Source organism: Lynx rufus, unplaced genomic scaffold, assembly GCF_022079265.1.
Source record: "Lynx rufus isolate CCGP_SWC_20201006 ecotype Redwood Valley unplaced genomic scaffold, mLynRuf1.p SCAF_7, whole genome shotgun sequence".
NCBI classification, from domain to species: domain Eukaryota; kingdom Metazoa; phylum Chordata; class Mammalia; order Carnivora; family Felidae; genus Lynx; species Lynx rufus.
Window position 1 is genome coordinate 115,169,256 of NW_025814889.1, and position 25,311 is coordinate 115,194,566.

At 43.0% G+C, this 25,311-nt stretch overlaps 1 protein-coding gene across 1 annotated transcript in view; it reads left to right on the forward strand.

Moving 5' to 3' along the window:
- Positions 1–1,641: 1,641 nt before the first annotated feature.
- The window catches only part of CRADD (CASP2 and RIPK1 domain containing adaptor with death domain), a 174,480-nt gene continuing 150,810 nt past the window's right edge, over positions 1,642–25,311 (forward strand). The window contains exons 1-2 of the mRNA XM_047067320.1: positions 1,642–1,748; positions 3,084–3,387. Coding sequence (XP_046923276.1) covers positions 3,090–3,387 — 298 coding nt within the window. The 5' untranslated portion in view covers positions 1,642–1,748; positions 3,084–3,089. The remainder of the gene's footprint in view (positions 1,749–3,083; positions 3,388–25,311) is intronic.

The following is a 25,311-nucleotide window of genomic DNA, read 5'->3' on the forward strand; positions in this document are numbered from 1 at the left end:
TACATATAGCCGTGAAATTTTGGCAAGGACATTTGGGCATTTTGATTCTACAGTATTCACATATGTAAAATGCTAGTAATAATACTTGTCACCTACGTAAAAAAATTGTCACTGCTGGTATAATAAAATGGTATATTAGTATAATAACACTTTAAACTGGTTACAAAAATTAGAAGGTTTTGAGGAGGGTGGTTTAGAATTGCTTTCTGCTGACTTGCTTACAAAGATATTTTCATCTTCCACTAGAGGTGTTGGTTGAGAAAACCTTTATAGAAATAGTGATATTTGAGGTTTTTTTCCTGTTACTATCAACGAATTTTTAGCAGGCATATGACTTTCTGCATATATCACCCAACTGATTTAAAAGTGAATCAATGAATGTATTTATTGATTGCCTCAATTCATAAAAGAATTCAGGAAGGACCCTGATATTGATATTCTGCCATCTTTCTATATTTGGATCATGCATTTGTCTTGCCTTCCAAATGAAAAATGTGGTGAACTCAGAAGATCACCCCCCCAGTATCAGCTGCTGTCTTTTTAGAATGTCTTTGCGTTTCAGAAGTTGGAAAACTCCAAACTTCATGCCCCAGACACCTTTGCTGCTAATGTTCTGCATGCAAAGTAGGTTTTACCAATTGCATGCATCAGAATAAGATTTGCAGGTGCTGTTTTGATGCTGTTGGCAATTACGGCTGTGGAAACCTTGGTTTTTCTGCAGCAGTGTTTCAATGTCCAGTTACTTGCTCTGTCAGTGCTGAGAAGAGGTGGGGACTGTGGAGTGGTGGCTTCCTGACGACACCTTCCAAATTGTGGCCATGAGTCAGTTAGGCAATGTTGTTGAGGGAGTCATTTTTGGACGGCCAGGACTTTTCCAGCCTTTCTTGTGAATGTCCCCAATTTTCTGTGGCAAATTCCTTACTGTCTAGAGTAGCAGATTGCTACAACTGAATCATGACTGACTGACTTGTAATCTCTTTGTGGGCAGGAACTCTGATATAAAATGATATAAACAATCCTACATTTTTAGAGGAGGGAAAAAGATGACAATTAAGTGAAAGTTTTAATAAGATAGTAATACGTGCTACAGATAAAAACAAAGTTGGAATAGAGATGGGGAGTGCAGGAGATGAATGTTGCAATTTTAAATGTTTGTTTATTTTGAGAGAAAAGAATGTGAGCCCGGTAGGGGCAGAGAGAGAGGAAGAGAGAATTCCAAGCAGGCTTCGTGCTGTTAATGCAAGCACCGATGAGGGGCTGGATCCTACCAACCCTGAGATCTTGATCTGAGCTCAAATCAACAGTCTGCTGCTTAACCACTAAACCACCCGGGGGCCCCAATGTTGCAATTTAAAATAGAATGGTCATGGAAGCCTTCGCTGACAAGGTACGCGAATTGTGTACAAGGCCCTGGTGGAGTTCTAGGACTAACATGCAATTATCCAATTACTCCTTTCCTTAGATAACCCGCTAAATGATGCTACTATTTTTCCATCTCAAGAGGCTATGTTGTTTACCCACAGTAAACATGGCGAAAAAGGCTTCAATCTGACGCTTGGGTCCCCCAATAAAAATGCTCACAGCGCTTCCTGTGTTTGCCCTCAACAAAGATGGCGATACCACTTCCTGTTCAGGGCTTTCGCCTGCAACAAAGATGGTGCTTATGGTACAGGTTCCCTAACAGTCTGGATTCCGGTTGCGTTTTTTTTTTTTTTTTTTTTCTCCTTTCAATATACGTGTTTGCAGACGTAAGTAACAGGAAACCAGAAACCCGTATCCATTTTTTTCTCGAAGGCCCCGCACTGTGGTGTCTGCGGCCTGGGCACTGCTTGGCTCCCCCGCCCACGTAACTTGTTGGCGGCGTTTCCGAGCCCGACCGGGTTGGGGTGGCGGTGGGGGGTGCCGGGGCCGCTCCCGCTTCTGTCCGCTGTGAAGTTCATTCCCAGCACCCTCGTTTTAGCTTGTCAGGTTGCCCCGAGAATCTCTCATAGTTCTTCCCGTTCGTAATACAACAGGATTTCAGCTGGCGAGGCAGGGAATAAAAGTTCCAAATAGGCTCTGGCAGCCAAAAGTGCACACCCTCCCCCTCACCTGCCACCTCTCAGACTTCACCCAGAGCTACTCGACGGGGTGGGGTCGGGTCACCGGCTGGTGGTACTTTCTGTGGGTGCCTGGAAGCCCCATGTGCCGCGTCCTCCCCTCCCCCATCCCCGCCGCTTCTTTACATCCACGGCTTCCGCACCGGCGCCCTGGAGTTCACGGGCAGTGGCCTTTAAATCGTGCATGGCTACTGACCAGGAGTGGCGTGTGGACATTTTTTTCTTGTAGAGAAAAAGAAGATCCCCATTAAATGTCCCATGCGTGTGTGGTCCTGGCAGTGTAATCATAGGGAGTCGGAATTCTTAGAGGGAAGGGGTGGAGTCTGTGACCATATGTAAGGTTTATCATAGACTGGGCATAACACAATATTTTTCTTGAAGGTGATGGTGTATAGGGCTTTTTTTTTTTTTTTTTTTTTTTTTTTTTTTTTTTTTTTTTTAGGGGAAAAGAACCTTAGACTCACTGGTACCTACTGGGCTCTGGTGCTCACTCCCATTGTGGTACAAGTTCAGCAAATGCCCATGGTCAGAAGGGCACCTTGCATGCGTATTGGCAGTTAACTCTGGTATTGGGTATCTCTGATGAAGGCAATGTTAAAATAAAGCCACTGTGTTTTTTTAAGTATGTTAAAATGAAATGCTGCTCTGTAATTCTCCGATCAAAGTTGCTTTTTTTTTTTTTTAAAGCAGGGTCTCTGACCCACGTTTTTCCAAATCTCTTTATCAAGCAAGGAATCGAGCTAGGACCCCACTGTGAGGAAAGTAGAAACAGAAAAGATGATTCATGTTCAGGGTTGTTCGTTATGTTCGGAAACGTTCAATTTGCCTTGACTTAACAGCCAGGGACTATACACCGTGTTCTGACACTCAGCTAAGATTCAAAGAGGTACCTGACCTTAAGGAGTTTGCCTTGCATGCAGGACACTGTCTTTAGGGGTTGGTCAGCGGTCCTGTAATCTGAGCTGTTATTCTGTCTTTTCCCAGGGAGAGATGGAGGCTAGAGACAAGCAGGTGCTTCGCTCCCTTCGCCTGGAGCTGGGTGCCGAGGTACTGGTGGAGGGACTGGTTCTTCAATATCTTTACCAGGAAGGAGTCTTGACGGAAAACCATGTTCAGGAAATCAAAGCTCAAGCCACAGGCCTCCGGAAAACAATGCTGCTGCTGGATATCCTACCTTCCAGAGGTCCTAAAGCATTTGATGCATTCCTAGAGTCCCTGCAGGAATTTCCCTGGGTTAGGGAGAAACTGGAGAAGGCAAGGAAAGAAGCCATAACTGAGCTGCCTGCAGGTAGGCCTCAAAAAGATCATTTGATTTCAGTTGCAAAATTGTTGAAACTGCCCTTTGGATGTGAAGTTGGGGTTTTAGGCTGGGAGTGGGTAAGGAGTTTGGACTGAAAGCACATGGTATTGGAGGCACAGGATGAGGAAGTGGAATTAGGAAGTGCAGGGAAGGAAGGAAGAATGAACCATGATTGCGAGGGTGGGAAGGGAGGTCAGAGAATACATTTAGAAATGCTTCCAGGGAAGCTTGGCAAGTCACTTGGGAGGCATATTCTCATCTGAGAGCCAGGTCATATCTCAGCCCTTGGCATTGGGAGCGATTTGGAAAGTGCAGATGGGAAAGCAGGCATTAGGCCCACTGATAACTGATTCGTGGGGTGCCAGAGCTGCTGGCTGGAACAGGTCAGCTTCGGGAAGGAGGAGACAGCCTCTAGGAAGGCACGCCTTGCACCTGTTCCCTAAGCTGTCCTACATGGCCAAAGGGGATTATTTGGAAAGCTGGTTAAGTAAGTTTTTAAAGGTTACGATTTAAAGTCGTTCTTTTTTGTTTGGCTTTGTTCAGACACCCGGAGTATTTAATGTTAGAGGGTCAGTAGTTTGGAGAGGGTCTCATTTCGATTTTAAGGTAAGTTGGAAGCTATGGAGAAGAGAAACAGTCCTGGTGCTATTAGCATGGCTTGTAGCAGGAAGATGTGCTATGAAACACTTTCCCTCTAACACTTCCATGACGTTTACTGTTTTACGAAGAAGGAGGAGCAGAGAATTGAACTGGCAAAAAAATAAAAATAAAAAATAAAAATAAATAAATCTATACATAGATAAAATAAAAACAAATCAATTAAAAAAGAAAGAAAATAAATAAAAAGTTTCAAGTTGACTTGCAAATTTTTAACAGGAAGTCAACCTTCTCTTTAGTTTTTAAAAGCAGTGATAGAACTCCTCTGAGACGGTAGTCCTCAGACTTTGTTGTTGCAGTTTTAAACATACCAACCTAACTGGTTAAAAAACAAATAAGGAATAAAAGACCGATCTTATTATTTTTGCCCCATGGACCTCATATTTTATTTTTGTTTTTTGTTCATGGACCTCATATTTTGAATGATTTTTCAGACCACGCATACTAAGTAATCATGATTAACTCTTCTATTTTTATTAATGGCATATGTCTGAATATCTGCTCTGCATGAGATAACCGCTTAATGTAAGAGGGCTTGGTTAAATCCTAGTGGAAACAGCAAACATATTTTCATTTTCTAGCATGACCAAATTATAGGTAAATGTATGTTTTAGGCATTCTGAAATACTGAAAATAGCTGTCCTTTGAGGACCACAGGAATTCTCAAATTCGACTGTCCTTACAAAATTAAATACTCCAGGTATGTGAACAAATTGAAGCTAAAGTGTCTAAGACGTATCTACCACTTTACTGAAAACAGAATAAATAACATAGAACTGGGGACACGTGAAGAAAAATAGGGTATCCAGTGTCTTTTCCTGGTATTTGACTTTGAGATTCCTCTTTGCACTAAACAGTTGGAAACAAAGCAGGCAAACTGAGAGCCTGTTGCTACCAAAATATTTAATTTAATTTTATAATCATTTGAGGTGATGTAAGTGGTGTGAGGTGATGTAAATTGTCCTGTTGTATGTTGTTCATAGAGGTGTGACCCTATTTTCATTTCTTCAGATTTATTCAGAGAACAAGAAAAAAGATTATGATTTATTTTTACCAAATGGTGAAAGTTACACAGAAGCCGAGAGCAAGATAGTTTTTTTTTTTAAAGTAAGCAGAATGAAACAGTTTAACGTGAGAAAAAATTGAATGTGTCTGTGTGAAAAATAATATCGATGTTAATTCTGTGGAAGTGTTCAAATGAACAATAGGTTGGCTAATGTAGACATTGAATACTCTTAACTGTCCTACTTTTTGTTGAACAACATAGCTATTGAAAAATGTTTTGAAGGGAGAGCTTGATTTACATGTATTTCTCTGTATCTTCTACAATGATAATCACATAAACTCACTTTTAAAATAACTTTTGTTAATTATTGAGTATTTTAAGCAAGATTATAAAATGTAAGTAAGGTGTAGAGAAAAACGGCACAGAGAACACCTGCTTCCCCATCGCTCAGTTTTTTTTTTAAAGATTTTTTTTTTTTCAACGTTTATTTATTTTTGGGACAGAGAGAGACAGAGCATGAACGGGGGAGGGGCAGAGAGAGAGGGAGACACAGAACCGGAAACAGGCTCCAGGCTCTGAGCCATCAGCCCAGAGCCCGACGCGGGGCTCGAACTCACGGACCGCGAGATCGTGACCTGGCTGAAGTCGGGCGCTTAACCGACTGCGCCACCCAGGCGCCCCTCCATCGCTCAGTTTTTTAAAAAAATATCACAAGGGCGCCCGGGTGGCTCAGTTAAGCATCCGACTTTGGCTCAGGTCGAGATCTTGCGGTTAGTGAGTTCGAGCCTGTGCGTTGGGCTCTGTGCCGACAGCTTGGAGCCTGGAGCCTGCTTGGGGTTCTGTGTTTCCCGCTCTCTCTGCCCCTCCCCCACTCGCAAGCGCGCTCTCTCTCTCAAAAATAAATAAACATTAAAAAAAAAATCACCATTGCCTTTGAGGACCCTGGATGCTCCTCCTAGTCCTAGCTCAGCCCCAAAGCCCACTTACTGATAAATCCTAGATTTGGAATTTATCACTCCCTTCTTTACTTTGTAGTTTTCCCTCTCATAAAAATCACTTTTAATATCCACATGTTATGGAAAGTCCACTATACCAAAAGTTTTAGCAAGATATATAAAGATATAAATTTAAAAAATATATAAAATGTGTGTGGGAGGGTAAAAGATGGAAGAGATGATATATTTTAAAGGAGCTGTTAGTTAATAGCCTTCTCTTATTTGGGACCTTAAACTTTCAGTGTTTAAGTTGATGGCAATATTTTAATTCTATAGTTAATTGGGACTTAATTAATTGAAAACCTACACACACACACACACACACACACACACACACATATATGTATATGTATATATATATATATATATATATATATATATTTTTTTTTTTTTTTTTTTTTTTTTTAATCCTGGAAAGAGTATCAGAGTTGAGATGCCTTCAATTTCATGTTCCCGCAAAAACACAGATGGACCCAGAGGTCTATTTCCCCCGGACCCTGTGCTTTTCCAGTGTTGTAAGAGAGTAGTTTTAATAAACTTTTAAAGAGTCCATTTAAATCTTGTAAAGGCATTTTTTGAATTTTGAGGGATTAAACTGTCGGACAATGTGGAGCTTATATATTCTGTGTAATACATTAACCTCGTCTGATCTTTTACTCACTTTGTTGTTAGTAATTGATTTGTGTAGGTTTGGTGGTCTCCTCTTAGGAGGCCTGAGAACAAATGGGCTGAAATACCTATTTCTCTTTGGCCAAGAGCCTGCAACTTCTCCAAGAAAGAACTGATTTCATTTGATTAAAAAGCATTTTTGTTTTGGTCTTCTCCAGGAATCCTGGTTTTCCCTTTGCTTGTTTAATTTCTGTGTTTCGCTGTAAATTCTGAGCTGCCTCAGAAGGCCTTATTTGGTGATTGATCCTAGTTAGTTGGTTTTTATTTATATTCTGGGTGTAATTTTTTAGAGAAAAATCGAGTTGTATCTTAATCCCCTCTGGTCTCTTAAATCCCACCCTTATCGAATCCAGAAACATGAAGAAATACCTTAAAGCTTTGATTCCTTCAGTCTGCCTAGATGATAGGTTTTCCTGTCTCTGTTAGAAAAAAAAAAAAGTCTAAGATGTTAATGGATAATTGATTTTGTGTTTTTCTCACCTTGTAAGGACTCTTAATATTTTAAAAAAGGATTTCTGGCAATAAAATTACTTAATCCAGCTTGGCACCGTGGAAGGGACACTTCATAGTGTGTCCCTTGCTAGCCAAGGTCACACAGTAGACAGTAGATCAGCTGGCAGTCCTCCCTGGGCTCCTGTCTGGTCTTTTAGGAGATGAGAACAGGGCTGAATCTGGATGTAGACAGCATGTGCCCGCCTGCCTGGCTTCCTACTGCTCATGGGCCCTGTCTGCTGACAAGCTGTCTCTAGTGCTTGAGCTAATCTGGATCTGGAAAGGAGGTTTATGGGCAGCCCCAGTCTCACCAGCTGGTAGGACTTAGCCTAAGTCACGGTGGGAGGGACGCCTGGGCCCCGGGACTCTCTGTTCCAAGGTGTTGGCCCTGTTTGTGGGACTAGGTCTCTGCTGTGATTCTCACTTAACAGTCAGCCTGGCAACTTTGCCTTTAACTCCAGTCTTCTGTTAGACTTGGGAGTGTTTTTCTCCCCCCTCGTCCGGAGGCTAGATTCCTGCTTTATGTCCTCTTAGCCACTGGCAAGGATGAAGAACAGCAGTCTTGGAACACAGCTCGGTGCCTCATATGTTAGCATCAGCTGCTTCAACTCTCTAGCCTCCTGAGGCTGTTTGCTTCAGCTTTGCTTGAGTTTGAGCTGGTCCTCCCCACTGACCCTATGCCCTGACACCGTGGCCGCCCTCACGCCCTGCCCTGCAGGACGCAGGACGGGCCTGTTTCTCCTCTACCCACGGGCTCCAGGGCTCTGTCTGTCCCTTTTGGAATATGACCGTGCAGAGGCACATCAGCTACCCTCTCAAGATACACTCTGGCTCTCAGATGTATGCTTGGATGCATCTGAAGTTACTGAGCAATAATGGCAAAAATCTCAGGGATTGTAGTAGGTTTGTTGGAACAATTTCTAGCCTGGGATTCTCCGGTCGTTACCATGAACGAGCCCTACTCTACATATGTAAGTTCAGCATTGATCTCAGTTTTTCCAGCTTGTGGTCTATCCAGGCACTTGTGTGGCTGAGTAGAGTTCACTTTATGGCATCCTGTGTGCTCGAGAGGGAGTGGTGGGTCAGCATCCACGGTAAGACCCTTCGCTGTGGTGAGGGCGGAGTCTACAGAGAGCCCCTTCGTGACCATCGTGTCCTTCCTGAGGGCCAACTAGATACCAGGCGCTAGGAAATAAAGTCACGTGAAGGGCCTCCAGATCAACTGAGGGGATTCACTGTTCATTCAACAAATATTGAGCGTTGACATTAGGTGCTAGGATATTATGGGAAACAAAGCCCGTGTGCTTCTAGAGCTCACTGTATTCTGTATTCTGACGCGGATAGGCAACAAGCAGATGGGGGGATGCTGTGTGTGTGTGTGTGTGTGTGTGCGTGTGTGTGTGTGTGTGTGTGTGTGTGTGTGTGGTGGTGGTGAGGGAGGGCTTTGCAGACCACGCGGGGTGGTCAGAGACAGTCTCTCCGCTGTGATGACACAGAGCAGAGACCTGAATTCTGCAACAGAGTGGGTACCGAGAGGAAGAACGTTTCAGATAAAGGGGACCACAACGGCGCAGGAGCTCCAGTGGGAGCCCTCAGTGACAGTGTGGCTAGAGCCCAGGCCTGTCTGGGATAATAACCTCCCTCACGGAGAGATGAGTCAGGCTGCGTGTCAGCAAAGGCCCAGTCTTGGTCATTTGTTGTTGTGCTTCCCCAAATGTGAGATGCGTGCACAGCCATGATGTTGGGTAGTTCTTAAAATGATTTTAGGTGATGTGCAGATATGGGAGTGAATCTCATGGCGAGAGAGTCATTTCCTTTTTCTTTCTGTTTCAATCCTGAGGATATCCAAATGAAAGCCTCCCTTTGCTGTAATATATCTCTTGACACTTGCCAGTTTTCTTTTTAACAAAGAGAAAGAGGTCCTTATGCCTAAAGCCTTCTGTGGACAACAGTATTTAGCTAGATTTGAGTTGTGTTGCCTTTTTTCCCTTATATTAATCTCATGGTCTCCTTCCATTTATGGCAAGTAAAACTGTTTTCTATCTATGAACTTACTTTTATTTTTTTTTACATTTTATTTATTTATTTTTTTTGAGAGAGAGACAGAGCACAGGTGGGGGAGAGGCAGAGGGAGAGGGAGACACAGAATCTGAAGCAGGCTCCAGGCTCCGAGCTGTCAGCACAGAGCCCGAGGCGGGGCCCGAACTCACAAACTGTGAGATCACGATCTGACCTGAAGTCGGAGGCTTAACTGACTGAGCCACCCTGGCGTCCCCTTACTTTTATTTTTTTTAATGTTTATTTATTTATTTTGAGACGAGAGCGAGTGAAAGGAGGAGGGGCAGAGAGAGAGGGAGAGAGAGAACCCCAAGCAGGCTGTGCACTGTCAGTGCAGAGCCCAACGTGGGGCTCGAACCCACAAACCGTGAGATCATGACCTGAGCCGAAATCAAGAGTTGGACGTTTAACTGACGAAGCCACCCAGGCGTCCCGTGAAGTTACTTTAAAAAATATATAGCTTTTATTTAGGTAAAAATGAGTCACTTGAAGAAAAATACTATGAAATAATGGTTTGAAGATGTGGCAAAAAATTGTAAAGATTCTTTCCACACATTTTCTTATTTAAAAAGACAGGAGTTTGGGGCAGAAACCATCCCCTGGTCGTGTAGTTGGGGAAGGAAGGCTCCAGCTATAGTTCATATAGAAGATGGTACCATATTCAAGGCATTTTATTGTTTTTCTCATTCAGATTATGCAGAGTGGCTGGGAATTCGTTAAATTTATTAGTAGAATTGCCAGAATGACTGAATTTTAATTTTTCTAAGTTCTAAACATGTTCATTTGCTAGTGTACCAGAGTCAGCAAGATGGAGACATATTCTGGTATTCCAGAATTTTAGGCTGGGAGGGACTCATAGATCATCTAATTTTTCTCTGAGAAAGCTGAGGCCTAGGGAGATTAGGTCAGCTTGCCCATGATTACATAGCTAGTTAATGTAATTTATTGTCGAACTAGAATCCAGGCCTCCCAACTCTTGATTTAGGATTTTTTTTGCTATTCTTGGCTCCCCACTGGGTTTCAAGTGGAATTGTATTATACTGTTGTGTTAATAATTGAAATAAGCTTTTAAAAAATTATAGTAATGCTTTTTGTTTTAAGAGGAAAAATTTCAAGGGCTTTTAGAGGTGTACTGGGATAAGATTTTGCTAAAATATTTTATTGTTATTAATGCTAATTTTAATCATTTAAAAGGAAATTTTGATAGTTTAGTACTGCATTTTATCAGAAGATTTCTCCCCCTGCTTCTGCAAGGCTGACATAAAGGGAGAGTGGAAGACTTTTATCGAGTATTTATGGGACTGATGAAATAATGCATCTGTTGGCAGCTAATTGTAGCTCTTTCTAGGAATAGCAAACCATGTGACAGGCCTCTCCCCAGCAGGATGCTTCCATTTCACTTTAAAAAATGGATTTTATGTTCTTTTCTCTTAGAAATTCTCACCGTGACTTTTTTCTCCCTCCTGTGGATGTTTGGGCCACTCGGCTACATCAATCACCCTATTGACTATCGTGGTTGATTTAGCTTGTTGTTTCTCGGCCCTGGCTTTAAAACATTACTGATCCCTAGACTGTGACACAAGCCAATTCGTGCCAAAATCTGTGGAGGTGTGATCTGGGCAGTGGTAGTAAGACACACACACACACACACACGCGCGCGCGCACACGCATTTGCACACCCATGCATGTGTACACAAGCAAGCATAGGGACGTGCGCAAATGCCTCAGTGAGGTCATTGTAGAATGCAGCCAGGGTTGAGAACCTTGAAATCAGACCAGCCGATTAGGCGCGTGGCTCCTTTGTCACTTGTTGTTCCCCAAGTATGAACTTCCCAAAGTTGTGTACTTGCTTGAAGAGTTGTTCTTGTTTTCTGGTGAGGTGAGGTGAAAAGGTGGTAGGAATGGAGATGTAGAAGGATACGTAGTTTTGTTTTGATTAAAACCAAGTGTTTTTAATTCTTTGAATTTCTTGAACTGTGTTGCTCAAGAATGTTCCAGAACCTTAGACCCTACACAGGTGTGACTCTGCTGCCAACATATAAATCCATTAGAAGAACCCTGGGGGGATATACAGGCTTGATGTACTGGGAATGGCTTACCCAGTGAAATAACTACCATAATATTTATTGGCAGCTTTACTTTGTGCCAGGAACTGGTCCAGGTCCTTTGCATTTATTAATTCATTTAATTCTGGCAGTAACGTGGTGAGACAGGTGGTGGTGATATTATTACTGTTATTGCACGGAGATGTTTAGTCATGTGCTCAGGGTCATACAACCCAGTAGGGCCAAATTTGGAATCCAGGCACTTTAAAGCCTGCTAATTCATGGCCTATAAAAACACATTTTCCAGGTACGCTTTTCTCTCCCCCCTAATTCTGACAACCGGTGGCTGCTCCAGAGCCCATCATTTGCCAGCCCCCGGTGTTCTTCCCTCCCCTACTCCAGTCACTCCCAGGCGTGCAGCCCGAGGGACTTCTCTGTCTTTCTCTTTACTGCCTATTGTCAGAAGACTAAATTCTGGCTGGTATGTCTCTCTCCTCTGTCTCTTATTTTATTCTTTTTTGGGGGGTGAGATCTAATGTGAGGCCACATGGGGTCAAGGAACAGAGCTCCTGGGTTGCTCCTGTCCCAGCTTGCTACCTTGAGAGTAAAAAAAGACTAAATCTTCTTGGCTGTGATTAGGAGACGGTGTATTGGCTCTCCTGATACTGGAATCAGGTTCCACTTTTGCAGCTCTTAAATCTTGCTATCGAAAGGCGAAAGCCATCAGTTCTAATAACCAGCTTTTCCGATGGCACAACCTCAGAGTTTAACCGTATGCTTAGCAAGGTAGCTTTCTATTTTTACGGGTGTCGTTCAAACTTGTAGGCCGTTGTTGTAGCTAGCTGCAGGAATGTTTGCCTTTGCTTAATTTTAATAGGCAGCTGTGTTTATACTTGTTGCTCAGTTTGAACAGTAAGGAGTATATGTATATGCTTCTTTGGAGGACTTTTCCCCCAGAGGGGGGAAAAAGGGTACATTGTACTTTTCCAAACAGTAAATTTTAATTGAGAAGGAAATGTGACCTCTAAAAGAAGTTTAGTCCTAGGCTTTATTTTTGTTAATGTTATAAAAGAAATCTTAACTCCTTGTAAGAAGTGCCAAGTTGACAATTCCTGGAAATGTTCATGTTCTATTTATGCTCAGAGAGGGTGGTGACGCTGTTACCAAAATAATACTGCTGAGATGTAGTAAGTGGCAAAGGAGAGCTTTGTGGTTTCATAACCTAAATATAAGACTTTTAAAGCACCTCTCAGTTCCACCATTTGTATATAAGGTGTAAGGTGCTGAGTGATAATGACCAAGTTGTTAGGAGACTTGCAGAGGCAGTAGAGCACGTCTGCTGGGACTTGCCCCATTGTTCGAACTACTGTGGAAGGTTAGCGCCGGAAGGGACCTCAGAGACCCCCACTGTACAGATGAGGAAACTCAAAGATGTAAGTCAGTCTGACAGCATGTATGTGAACTCTTTGGTTCAAGCAGTAGCCCTCTTGCTAACGTAAGCAAAAATAGGAATTTCTCTGACGTATACTGGATTATTCACAACTTTGAAAGAATTGCTAAAATTTCAGGGCCCAGTAAGGTGGGAATGGGGCACCTCTGGGGATCTCTGGCCATTGGTGTTCCTCCTCTGAGTCCCTCCACCTTGCCGTCTCTCAAGATTCAGGGTCTGACTGGCCTAGGTTGAGTCATGAGTCCTTCGTTTAGGACACCAGAGTCACCTGGAGTGGGAAAGGGACAGATCCAAAAGGAAGAGGTGAAAGCTGGTGAAGACATGTCCACCATACTATATCATTCCCATTGTTTTTATATTGAACCCATTCTATAGTTGTGGACCTGGAAAAAAATGAAAGCCCTTTAAAGAAAGGAGAATGTTCTACATCTTAGTCTTAGTATAGCAAGGCTGAGGTCGAAGGCCAGAGGTAGTAGGAAAAGTAGAGGAGAACAATTTTGAGAGCAAGGTAGGTCTTCTGAAACCTTTCCAAAATGAGAAGATGTTCGGAAAAAACAGATTTGAGAATGTAGAGAGGTGGGTAGAAAGAGAATTTGGATTGGGTTCTGGCCTCAGGGCTTTACGTACATAAACTCACTTTATCCTTTGAGGTCAGCACTATTATTGTTACTTGCATTTTACAAATGAAAGTATTAGATGAATTGCCCAAGGTCACATAACTTGGTAGTAGCAGAGCTGAGATTTGAACACCGATAGTCTGGCCCTCCTGTCCATGCTGTTAATTGCTAGGCTATTCTGTCCCTAATACCAGTTCTTGGTTCTGGTCCATGTCACGTGTCTCAGAGTACCTGACCTGGGCTTGCTACAGCTTCTTTATTTTCTGACCCTTTCTTCCCTTGAGCCTCACATGTAGCCAACATTTTCATTGTGTTTTTAGAAATAGCTCATCAAATGAGAAGTTAAAAAAATACCAAAGAAGATAAAAAATATTTTCTAAGAAATGTGATTAGACAAAAATAAAGATTTTGAATGAGATTGACATGGCAGTTTTTGTTCCTTGAGTCTTTATCTTTTCCCTTTCTATTTCTTTTTATTCTCAATCAGCCCTTTGATGGGGCTGTGGGCAGTTGTCCTTTTTCAGGCCTCCTCGTAGTTGAGCCCTTTTATTCCTTTTTGTGCCAGTCTGGATCTATTCAGGAAACTTGAACAAAGGAAAATTTAATATAAAGAATAGTTAACTAGTAGAAGGTTAACTATGGTTAACTACTGAAGGGGTAAAAGAGGTCTCTAAGGAATATAGGAATAGCAGATGGAAGGAGCCATTTTTTCTAGGGCTGAAGGAGAGCACAGGATGAAGGCACCAAGAGCTCGCAAGAGGCCCCTCACCACCCCCAAGGCTGAGTTTCAGTCCCCTTTGGAGATGAGTGACTGCCACTTGAATATGAGGCCTACTGGTGGCCAGTGAACTGGCTGGACCGGTCTGTAAGCCCACTTGGCCGAGAATCTTGGGAGAGCATGTGGGTGGGCCAGAGTTGATCCTTAGCAGTCTGCTGAGTGGCAGAGAAATTCCCTGGAGAGTAAGCACCTTTGCGTTTCCCAAATGCCACTGGCAGTACACTTTGGGGGTGGGAGGGAATAAAGCATCCCAAACCCGAATGAAAAGCCCCTGCCTCTGCCATGGGCTTTCAGTGTCCCTCCAGTGCCCTCTTTTGATGGAAACGAACACTACACCATCTGGCAAAGGCCAAATGTTCCCAGGGTCCAGCCCCAGGGTCATGAAGCAGGGCAAAGAGGGCGAATTTAAAACTAAGAAGTAATACATCGCTAACTGGTGCATCTCATCTATAAAATGATGAGAGTATATAATTCCCAAAGTAGTTCTAAGAACCTGATTTAGTCATTCGTTTATTTAGCCAACATTTATTGACTGTCTACCATTGCTGGCTATTCAGCAAAGGCTGTGTTATGGCTATCATTGTCTATTTTTGTTTGTCTCTGAAGATACAGACTAATCACATCTAAGGCAGAGACTGTTTTTATCTCTGTACCTGCAGAACCTGTCTAGCATAGTGCTGGGTACACATTAGTCCTCACATGTTTATCAAATGAACGAAGGAATGACTATGAAGATGGATGTAAAGATGGAATCATACCCTCAAAGAGTTTAAATTATAACTGGGGAAAGGTAGAGGCAAAATATAATATGGTATTCTAGTTATATTTTATTGTGTAACAAGCTGCTTCAAAACATGATGGTTTAAAATAACAGTTGTTTATTTTTTTCCATGATTTTTTTTTTTTTTTAATTTGAGAGAGAGAGAGAGAGAGAGAGAGAGAGGGAGAATATCTTAAGTAGGCTCCACATTCAGAGTGGATCCTGACATGGGGCTCGATCCCACGACCCTGGGATCACGAACAGTTATTTGTTTTTACATGCATGTGCAATTTGGGCAGGGCTCAGAAGGGGCAGCTCATTTCTGCTCTAGCTGTTGTCAGTTGGAGTGGCTTAACCGGGGCAGGAGGAGCCGTTTTCCAGATGTGTCACTCATATTGCTGGCAAGTTGGTGCTGCTTGTTGGTTCCTCTCCACAGAGGCCTTTCTGCAGGTGGCTGGGGTTTCCTCACAGTATGGTAGTTGAGTTTCAGGAGACAGGAAGCGAAAACTGCCAGTTTCTTAAGGCCTGGGCCCAGATGCTGGCATAGTGTTAACTCTCACTGTATTCTTTGGTTCAGCTGTCCTAGAGGCCAGATTCAAAGAGTCAAAATAGAAACCTCACATTTTCTTGGGAGGTATGTCAAATCATTTTGGGGCCTTACTGCACTTACCAGATGTAGTGACTTAAAGTATGTATATTTGTTATCGTAAATGGAAATGTAGCTGCCATACGTGAAAGTGACTTGTAAATTAATAACAAATGTTCTTATTAGTTTCACAAAAAAAATGTTTTAAAAAGTGAAAATAGCTCTTTTTCCCCCCCAAATATAAAGGCAATTTGTTGCTTAAAAAGCAAAGGCTCTAGAAAGATACCAAAAAAATGGAAGTCATCCATAATCTTATTGCCCAGAGATAGTCACCGTTTATAACAAATGAGTAGTGAAATGCAGTATTTGGGTTTTTACTCTAGGACATTGTTTTAGAAGCGCTCTCTTTTCTCAACTGCAGTCATTTCCAGAACGTTATTATTTACTTGATACTAACACTTAAATCTGGAATTTCTTGTGATGCCAACTAAAGAATAAAAGTCAGAAGATTATATGTGTGTGTGTGTGTGTGTGTGTGTGTAAAAATATATAGACTTTTTTTTCTCCAGAGAGTAAAACTTTCGGAATCAATTTGACGTAGTCTGTTAAGTTATCCTTGAGGCTAGTCACTCGTTGTTTCATTTCAGTTAGCAGAGGGTGGGGGTGGGGTGCGCTGGACTTAAATGACCTTCTCCAGTTACCCTTAAGGAACTATGAGGAATATTCTTCACTCTGTTGTTTCAAGTATTTTTCTGTTTATCTTTCTATGAGTATTCTATTTCAAAGTGTTTCACTAGGATATTATATAACCTGATTTTTTTTCTAGGTCTCCTGTTTGTATGTTTTTAAATATTATGTTTCTAAATCTTTTCTCTTCATTGTTTTTCCCAAGCTGCTCCACTATAGGTGATTAAGTTCTTGCCTGTGGCATTTTTAAGATCTATTTATATCCCTCACATTGACTAGATTTGTAAATATGTGAGTGTTCTGGATGGTAGATGAGATTTTTTTTCCCCCTTTGCACTTGGAAAGGCATTCCTAATGACTGTTTTCACTAAATCACGGAGTATATTTCAAAGAAACTGTTAAAACCTTTGGCGGAATAATCATATCTCATCCCTCTCCTTATTATCAGAGTAAACACTATAAATCATTGTAGGAGGGGCTGTATAAGTCAGAGGAAAGAGCAGATCTGAGCATCTCCAAAACTTTGCTTCCTGCATTACTTCAGTGAGCATTTATTGAATTTCTACTGTTGGCTGGGAATACGGAAGGTTAGATACGGAAATTAATAAAGTATAATTCCTGCGCTCGGGTTGCTGCAAATAAATGAGATGATACGTGTAAACTGCTTAGAATAGAGTCTGGCGTCTATTTAACATTCAGTGAATGTTAGTTGTCACTATTACCATTAGAGGTAACTGAAGAGTTGTGACGCAGAGAGGTATGTGCAAGGGACGGGATGGCTCCACCTAGCCTGTGGTAAGACCGAACTGGGGAAGGCTTTAGAGAGCGTGTATAGTTGAGTGTTGAAGGGTAAGTAGGAGTTCACAAGAAAGCAGAGGGGAAGGGCATTCTAGGCAGAGGTAACAGAAAGTGCCAAGGCACGGAGGCAATGGCTTTACGTTGTATGCACCGAGTGTCTAGGGATGGGATGGGGTGGTGTGACGGCAGCTAAGGCTGGAGGCTCAGGCCCAGTGCTGCTCGACAGGGGCCTTGAGTGCCATGTAAAGGTTCAATCCGTGATGGAGCACAACTTGATGAAATTTGAGAAAGGGATTGACACGAACAGACTTGCATTTAGAAAGCCTACTCTGGTGACATATGGATGGGGAGCTGGGCAAAACAGGGGTAAGAAGCCCAGTTAGGAAGCTGTTGGAACAATCTAGATGAAAAATGGTGAGGGCTAGTTACTGGCATTGAGAATAGAGAAGAAGGGGATGGGCTGAGGGAGATTTAGGAGGGAGGATTATTAGATGTGTTCTTCATGGGGTGGGGGGGGGGGGCGGCGGTGGTCCCAAGGGGATCTTTTCCCAAGGTGAAAATTGGTTGGGGGAATGGTGTAAAAAAAAAAAAATCCTCAGATATTCAGATTCAAAAGGGCCACAGTACATAAACAGAGAAGCAGTTATCCATGCTGTTAGAATTTCATGGGAGCGACGCTATTAGGGACGTGTTCTTAGAGAGGCAGTGACCACACGAAGGCTGAGAAGCACGGGGTTAGAAGGACTCATTGCCTGGTTGAACTGTGGGCTGAAGGAGAAAGAGGATTCCGGCGTGATTCCTGGATTTCTGGTTTGGACAGCTCTTCCTGCTCACCGAGAATGGACACGTGCTGTGTAAGCTCTGTGTACACGCTCTGCTCCTTGAATGCAAGCTGACAGTGGCTCACATTTATCGAGCACTGACCGTGAGCCCGCCCCTTAGGTGCCTTACATTTATTAATAGTGTGAGGTACAGGCTATTATCGTTCCCATTTTTACATTTTTTTTTTAACGTTTATTCATTTTTTGAGACAGAGAGAGGCAGAGCATGAACAGGGGAGGGGCAGAGAGAGAGGGAGACACAGAATCCGAAACAGGCTCCAGGCCCTGAGCTGTCAGCACAGAGCCCGACGCGGGGCTCGAACTCACAGACCATGAGATCATGACCTGAGCCGAAGTCAGACGCCTAACCGACCAAGCCACCCAGGCGCCCCAGTCGTTCCCATTTTTCATAGGAGGAAGCTGAGACCCAGCCCAGAGCCACGAGCACTTCGTTCTGTGAAAATGCAGGGTGAGCGTTTGGAGATCCTGGGTCTAGGCTCTGGATGAAGTCCTGCTTCTACCTTTATCTCTCTGTGAGGTCAGGTAGATGATTTTGTTTTTATTTTTTTCCTCTAAATGTCAATTTCTTCATGTGTAGAACAGAGCTGCCGGTATTCTTCCCTGAGAGTAGTTGTTGAGGTTAAATGAGAGGGTATATGAATGAATCTTTCAAAACAAAAAGTGCTGTGTTCATGGAGGTAGTGTTTTTCATGTCAGTGAGTGCCTCACAGGTAGTCAATAAATGCCATTTTTCTCCTTTGCCTCACTTTCCTTTCCACTCTCTTCAAGCAGCCCCCAGAAGACTGGAAGAACAGAACGAGAGTCCCCTCGGCACCCCCCCCCCAGCCTCAACCCCCAGCATTATTGTTGCAACTGCCTCTGTGTCGTCCATCTCCTCCTCTCTTACCAGCCCCAGAAGATGACTCAAGCGGCTTTTATTTCCTTGAGTTTTCATGAATGTCCTCCCATCTGAACACAGTGATTCACTTCTCAAGCTGTGGCCATTGCACTTCTGCTCCTTGTAGCTGTTTTCACAGAGGTCACCAGGGACTTTTGGTTAAGTCCATTGGCATTTTTCAGGTTGCCACTTGCTGTCTTGGCAACATCTGACATGGGGGCCGCTCTCTCTTTCGTTCTTGGTGTTGCCCCCTTCCTCGGTGTTGTTTTTCCTCCTGCCCCTCTATTTATTATTTCTCCGCTTCTCCTTGCTCTACATGCCTCTTAAATGCTTCTCTTCTCTGGAGATGTGTTAAATTCTTATCTTCTCCCTGGCTGGAGGCTCAGCTTCCTTTCCCAGCAACCTTCTCCTAGGGCAGAGCCCATCTGCACTCCTGGCTTGATGACCACCTCAAAGTGAACTCTTCCAAATCCCTGTCTCCTGGCCGAATAGCCAGCTGCACTTCAGTCCTCCACCTTAACTCCACATGGCCAAAGGAGGACCTCCCATCGCTCACATCACACTTCCTCTTCCTCAGTGATATTTATTTTCTCCACTTCGAAAATATATTCCTATTCAAACAACCAGAAGAAAGTAGTGTTGTTGTTGTTGTCGTCGTTGTTTGGTTTTTTTGAAAGCCCTTAGCCCAGACGTTACCTTGTTCTTGAAGCTTTGTGCACCCCTTTCATGGCTGACTGAGAAACCCCTCTTCTGTGTTTCCAAAGTGTCGTGGGAATATTTCTGTTATGGCACATCCATACTATGTTAGAAAATTTTGTCCTCAAGTAGACTGTGAGTTCATCGAAGGCGAGAACTCAGTTTTTCACCCTTGTAGACTCAGAACCTAGCACATTGCAGAAATACTTATGGGGACCAATAAATGTTGGTTGAGTGTATGAATCTGTGGTAGCCTTATTTGCTCCCCTCACCTTCCTCTTAATCTCTAGGTGTCATAACTGTTTATATTAGTTTGTTTGTGTTGCCATAATAAAGTATCCAGACTAGGTGGTTTAAACAACCCAAATTTATTTTCTAACGGTCCCAGAGGCTGAAAGTCCCAGGTTAAGTTGTCAGCAGGTTTGGTTTCTTCTGAGGCCCCATTGGCTTGCAGATGGTGGCCCTCCTGCTGCCTCTTCAAATGGTCTCCCGTGTGTGTGTGTGTGTGTGTGTGTGTGTGTGTGTGTGTGTGTGTCTCCATGTGTCCTAATTTCCTTCTCTTACAAGGATACCACTCGTAGTGGGTTAGGGTCACCCTAATGGCCTCATTCTAACTTAATTACTTTCTTAAAGACTCCAAATACAGTTGCATTCCCAAGCACTGGGTAAGGTTAGGGCTTTAACATACGGCTTTTGGGGAGGCACAGTTCAGCCCATGACACTATTATCACTTTTTTAACTTTATCTTATTTGTCAGTCTTCCTCAGTAGTCAATAGATAATAACCCTTTGGTTCTTGATCCTCCATGAAATTGACTCTTTGGCATTTCTTAAAGGTTGCTATTTAATGTTTGCTAGGTGCCAGCCTTTAACCATTCATTTTATAAAACTTAAAGCATTTTGTTCTGGTCTCTGTGCAATGCAGTTTTTAACCTGTCTGGTTATTAAACCATTTTATCAGCTTTATTTTTAACTGTTGTAACAATGAAATCTCACATATGAGTGCGTTTTTTACCTTCTCACTGGTGAAAATTTGTCTCGTAGAGGTACAGATTAGGTATAGGAGCGGGTGCAGCAGTTAGAACCCCTGAAGCCCATCTCTTCCCAGGGCCAAATCATTTTAAAGATGAAGGAAATTCTTGGGTGCCTGGGTGGCTCAGTCGGTTGAGTGTCCAACTCTTGATTTTGGCTCAGGTCATGATCCCAGGGTCATGGGATCACGCCCCATGTTGGGCTCCATGCTGAATGTGGAGCCTGCTTTAAGATTCTCTCTCTCTCTCTCTCTCTCTCTCCCTCCCGCCCCCTCTGCCCTTCTCCCCCACTCACTCTCTCTCTCTCTCAAAAAAAAAAAAAAAGGATGAGGGAAATTCTAAGACTGAAGACTTGAGGCTTTCACAATTGGCCTTCTTGAACTGATATTCCTAGGAGCAATTGCATAAGATAAAAGCAAAACGAAAATCACCGTCTCCAACAGGCACGTAACCCAACAGACTTGTAAGGAGAATTGTCCTTGCCTGCTAAGAGAATAATTTTGTACACATAGTAGCCTCAGTTCTTAAATTCTGGGCTGCTCGGTTAATCTGCATTTTTATGATGTTCAGCTTTCTCACAGTTTAATCTACAGCCCCTCCCCTGGGCTACTCATTAGCTGACTTCCCTTTCATCCCTTCATTTCCCACAGATGCCCTAGAAACTTGGCCTCCTCCTTCCTTTTTTCTACCCTCCTCCCACAGCCCCAAGCTTTCACCTCTTTTACTTGGGTTTCTCCTCCCTTAGGCTGCAGTTTCCTGGTTTCTCATGGGCATCCCTTCTTCCTTCTCTATTCACCTTCTGTTCCTCTTCCTTCCCCAACAACCTTCTTTTAGAAGCAAGCTGAAGTTTCCAAGCTAATTTTGACTTTTTGCTGCCACCTTGCCTTTGGTATAAAGCAGGGGTTGGCAAACTATGGCCATGTCCCTGTGGTCCATATCCAGTCCACTACCTGCTTTTGTGTCCTGTGAGCTAAGAGTGGTCTTTACCTTTTCAAAGGGTTGAAACAAAAACAAACAAAAGAAGAATATTTCATGACATATGAAAACTATAGGAGATTCATATTTTAGCGTCTATAAATAAAGTTTTATTGGAACACAGCCATTCTTATTTGTCCATATGTTGTCTGTGTCTGCTTTCACACTATACCGGCAGAGTTCTGTAGTTGCAACAGAGAGTTTTTGGCCTAGAAGGTCCAGAAAATATTTACTATTTGGGACTTTACAGAGAAGGTCTGCCCCACACTTCGTATAAAGAGTTAGAAGGGACAGAAAATAGCTTTGCATGACAGGAATCAGTTTTGTTTACCTTTCTTTTCTTTGTGCTTACCAGAGTGCTGGATTAAAGCTAATGCTTGGTTCTAAAATTGTTTTGAGAGTCAAAAGGGGAGAGGCCCTTCTTCAGGACAGACTTTTTCTGTGAAAGTATGTTATTATCTTTGCCATTTCTTTAGAATTAAATTTTGCCAGAAGCGATTCATCATACCAGGGCCATTGAACCTTTTCTTTCATTTCTAAAATTGTACATAAGAGAAAAAGAATTAGGTAAACCAAACAGATAAAACTCCTTTGTGCTCTGCACATTCACACGAGGATTTAATTTCAGCTTATCCCATATACTTACTCATGGTTTAGTCTCAAAATGAAGTATTGGGGTGAAGAGATAATGTTAGCATTTGGGTACTAACCACAAAAAGAGTTAAGCAAGGTTTGCCGTCATGAGGATTTGGCTTTTGTTCTCATCTGTCACATATTTAGTGTATTTTTTACAACCCCCTATCTTGTCTCTGTTTTCACCTCCTTTGAAGGAAATCATTTACCACTGAAATTCAAACCTCTTGACAAGTAATGCCAAGCAAGGTTAAGAAATTTCTTCCCATTTCCTGAGATAGCCATTGTGCTATTTCTGTCTGTTATTCAGAAGTGTGGCTGTATGAGGTTTCTCAATCCCCTGAGGCATTTGTTAACAATACATTTTGAGTGTTCACAAAGTGCTGTGGGCTCTAAAAGGCGTCAAAGTGATTACATCAGAAATAGAAGGTCCTTCAAGGAGTTTGTAGTCTTTATGGCTATAGAGGGGTGACACACATGTGAATTTCTGGACATTTAACAGTGGCCTACAGAGAATAGAGTGGCACCAGAGCATGAAGCATGACTGAGCAATCTCAGTGGGAAGAAGGGTAAAGTACGGAATGCTTCTAGGGCAGCTCTGGGTCGGGGGGAAGGTAGTCATGATTACTAGGGGAGAAGCCAGTCCAGAGTAGATGCTGAGTGCTTTCTCCAAGATACCTTCCCAAGATGTTTTGCTGGAACATTAAACCTATCATGTTGCAAATGGAATGACCTTTCCCCAGCTCCTCCTCTTGCCTTTAGTATTGTCAGTGTCATTTCACTTTCTGAATTATATACCTGCCCTTTTTACAAAGTAGGTCCTTGAATGAGTGGATTCTGTGAGGGGAAGGATAGCAAATTGTTTGGCTCAAATGAAGAATTGATGTGTTTAGAAAAAGAGAGAAAAAGAGAGAGGCAGGTAAGAGAGAGATGAGCTGATGGATAATCTTAATGTTTGGGCTTGGGGGCGGAGGTCGAGCCTTGAATGTGAGGAAACTGGCCTAGGGAGAGAGAACATCACTCCATCTGCCATCTTCTGGGGCTGACTTTTCTGCCCCATACCTTCCAGGTTTCCCTAGATTTTAGCAGAGACAGAGATTTTCATTCCGTTTCTCATTTTAACTTAAGTTGGCTTTAGGTCGGTGCTGTTAGGTCTGGTAGCGATAGGCTTTGGGGGAAAACCGAGAATCCCATGTCCCGGGTGGTAACTGACTGTGGCTCTGCTTGGCATGATGCAACCTTGCAGTTTCCCTTGTGAGAGGGAAGTATCTCAACCTGGTTTTCAGGGTCATGCTGTGCCACCACCTGGAAACTGTATCTCCATTTTTTCCATCCTTTCTCTACCCTGTACAAAACGAACAACCAAACCAACCCCTGCAACTTTTTCCAGGAAAATTCACCTTGTAGGTGCTGTGGTGAGCCTGTGAATGGGGGCACGGCTGTTGGTCTTTTGGCACTGTTGATAGCTCTTGAGAGAGCAGTGGCCCTGGAAAAATGAGAGAAAATCACCCACCTGAGGGCACTGGTTTTCCACACTCTGGGCCATTCACATTTGATAAGCTCCATCCGGATTCGTTTCACCAGTGGTTTCCATCGTTTAGGTTATTTTGTTCAGTTCACTTGGGAAATGAAAACAGACACAAAACTGACATTTTAATTGTTTTTAGAATGAGTGTTTCTTTGCACCTACTATAGACCAGCCAAATGTAGATTTTGCCTCCAAGGCTGCTGACTGCATGCTGCCCATGTTCTTGGCAGAAGTGAACACAACCAAAGATTCTTTTTGCCTTCAAAAGGGGCAAAAAGGCAGTTTCTCTTTAGAAAGCAAGAAAACAGATGCCAATCAGGTATTGCTTTTTTTTTTTTTTATCTTAAGGCTCTTTTAATTCAAAGAAGTTTAAAAAAAAATTTTTTTAACGTTTATTTATTATTGAAGGACAGAGAGAGTCAGAGCGTGAGCCGGGGAGGGGCAGAGGGAGAGGGAGACATAGAATCTGAAGCAGGTTCCAGGCTCTGAGCTGTCAGCACAGAGCCCGACGTGGGGCTCAAACTCGAAAATGGCGAGATCATGACCTGAGCTGAAGTTGGTTTGCTCAACCGACTGAGCCACCCAGGCGCCCCTAATTCAAAGAAGTTTTGAATAAAAAATATGGCACGCTCAAAAGAACGAGAAATCAGGTGATCTAGACTTAGATATTGGCTGTTTCCCACTGCTTCTGTGTCCTTGGACAAGATTTTTTTTTTAATGACTTTTTACTTTGAAATAATTTAAGACAAGAGGTTCCAGAAGTAGTGCAGAGAGTTCTCAGGTATCTTTCACTCAGTTCCCACCAGCCAAAAATATCTTATATACAACCATAATACATTGTCAAAACCAGGACACTGACATTGGTACTATTAACTTAAATATAGACCATACTGGGATAGTTTTAACATGTACTTCGTGTGTGTGTGTGTGGGTGTGTGCGTGTGTGCGCGCGCGCGTGTGTTCTACGAAATTCTATCACGTGTTGATTTGTGTATGTTTTTGATTTTTAATGCACACTGACCTTGAAATTATTCTGAGCCTTTGTGTGAATAATTAGTAATAGCAAAATAGAAAAACTGGGTATTATTTAATGTGGAAATCTCAATTTAGTACTCTTAATTAAAAGACTTCTGGATTAGGAAGTAGAAGGTCAGGTTCTAATTCCAGCTGTCCAACTGGAGAAGGAATGAGGGACCTAACCCGGACAGAAATATTGATTTCCCATGGTTCCAGCTGAAAACCTGGGAATCATCATCCTTGCTTTCATCTTTTCCCGCACTAACCCTCCTCCCCAACATCTGTTCCATTACCCAACCTTCTAAAATGTTCTTCAGATCTGTCTACTTATCTTCTTCCCTTGCCAGGATAATTACAGTGGCTTCCACATGTATGGGAGTACATCCATTTTCCACACAGCAGTGTGCAACTCCTCTGAGCAAACCCTCCTCCGGTGGTTTTCCATTGTACTGAAATGCAGTCCGAACCCGTATGAGAGCCCATGAGGCCCTTGTGGTCGGAAGGCTGCTCCAGTCACATCTGCTCTTGTCCCTCACCGTGCTCCAGCCACGGTGACACAGGTCAACTAGCAGCTTCTCCTGGTGCCCAGGGCAGTTTCTGCCGAGGCCTTTGTTCTAGCTTGTTCCTTCCTCCGGTGTGCCCTGCTCCTACTTTTCCTGTCATGATTAGCTCCTCTGGTAATTTAGGTGTCGGGCCTCTTCAGCGAGGCCTCCCTG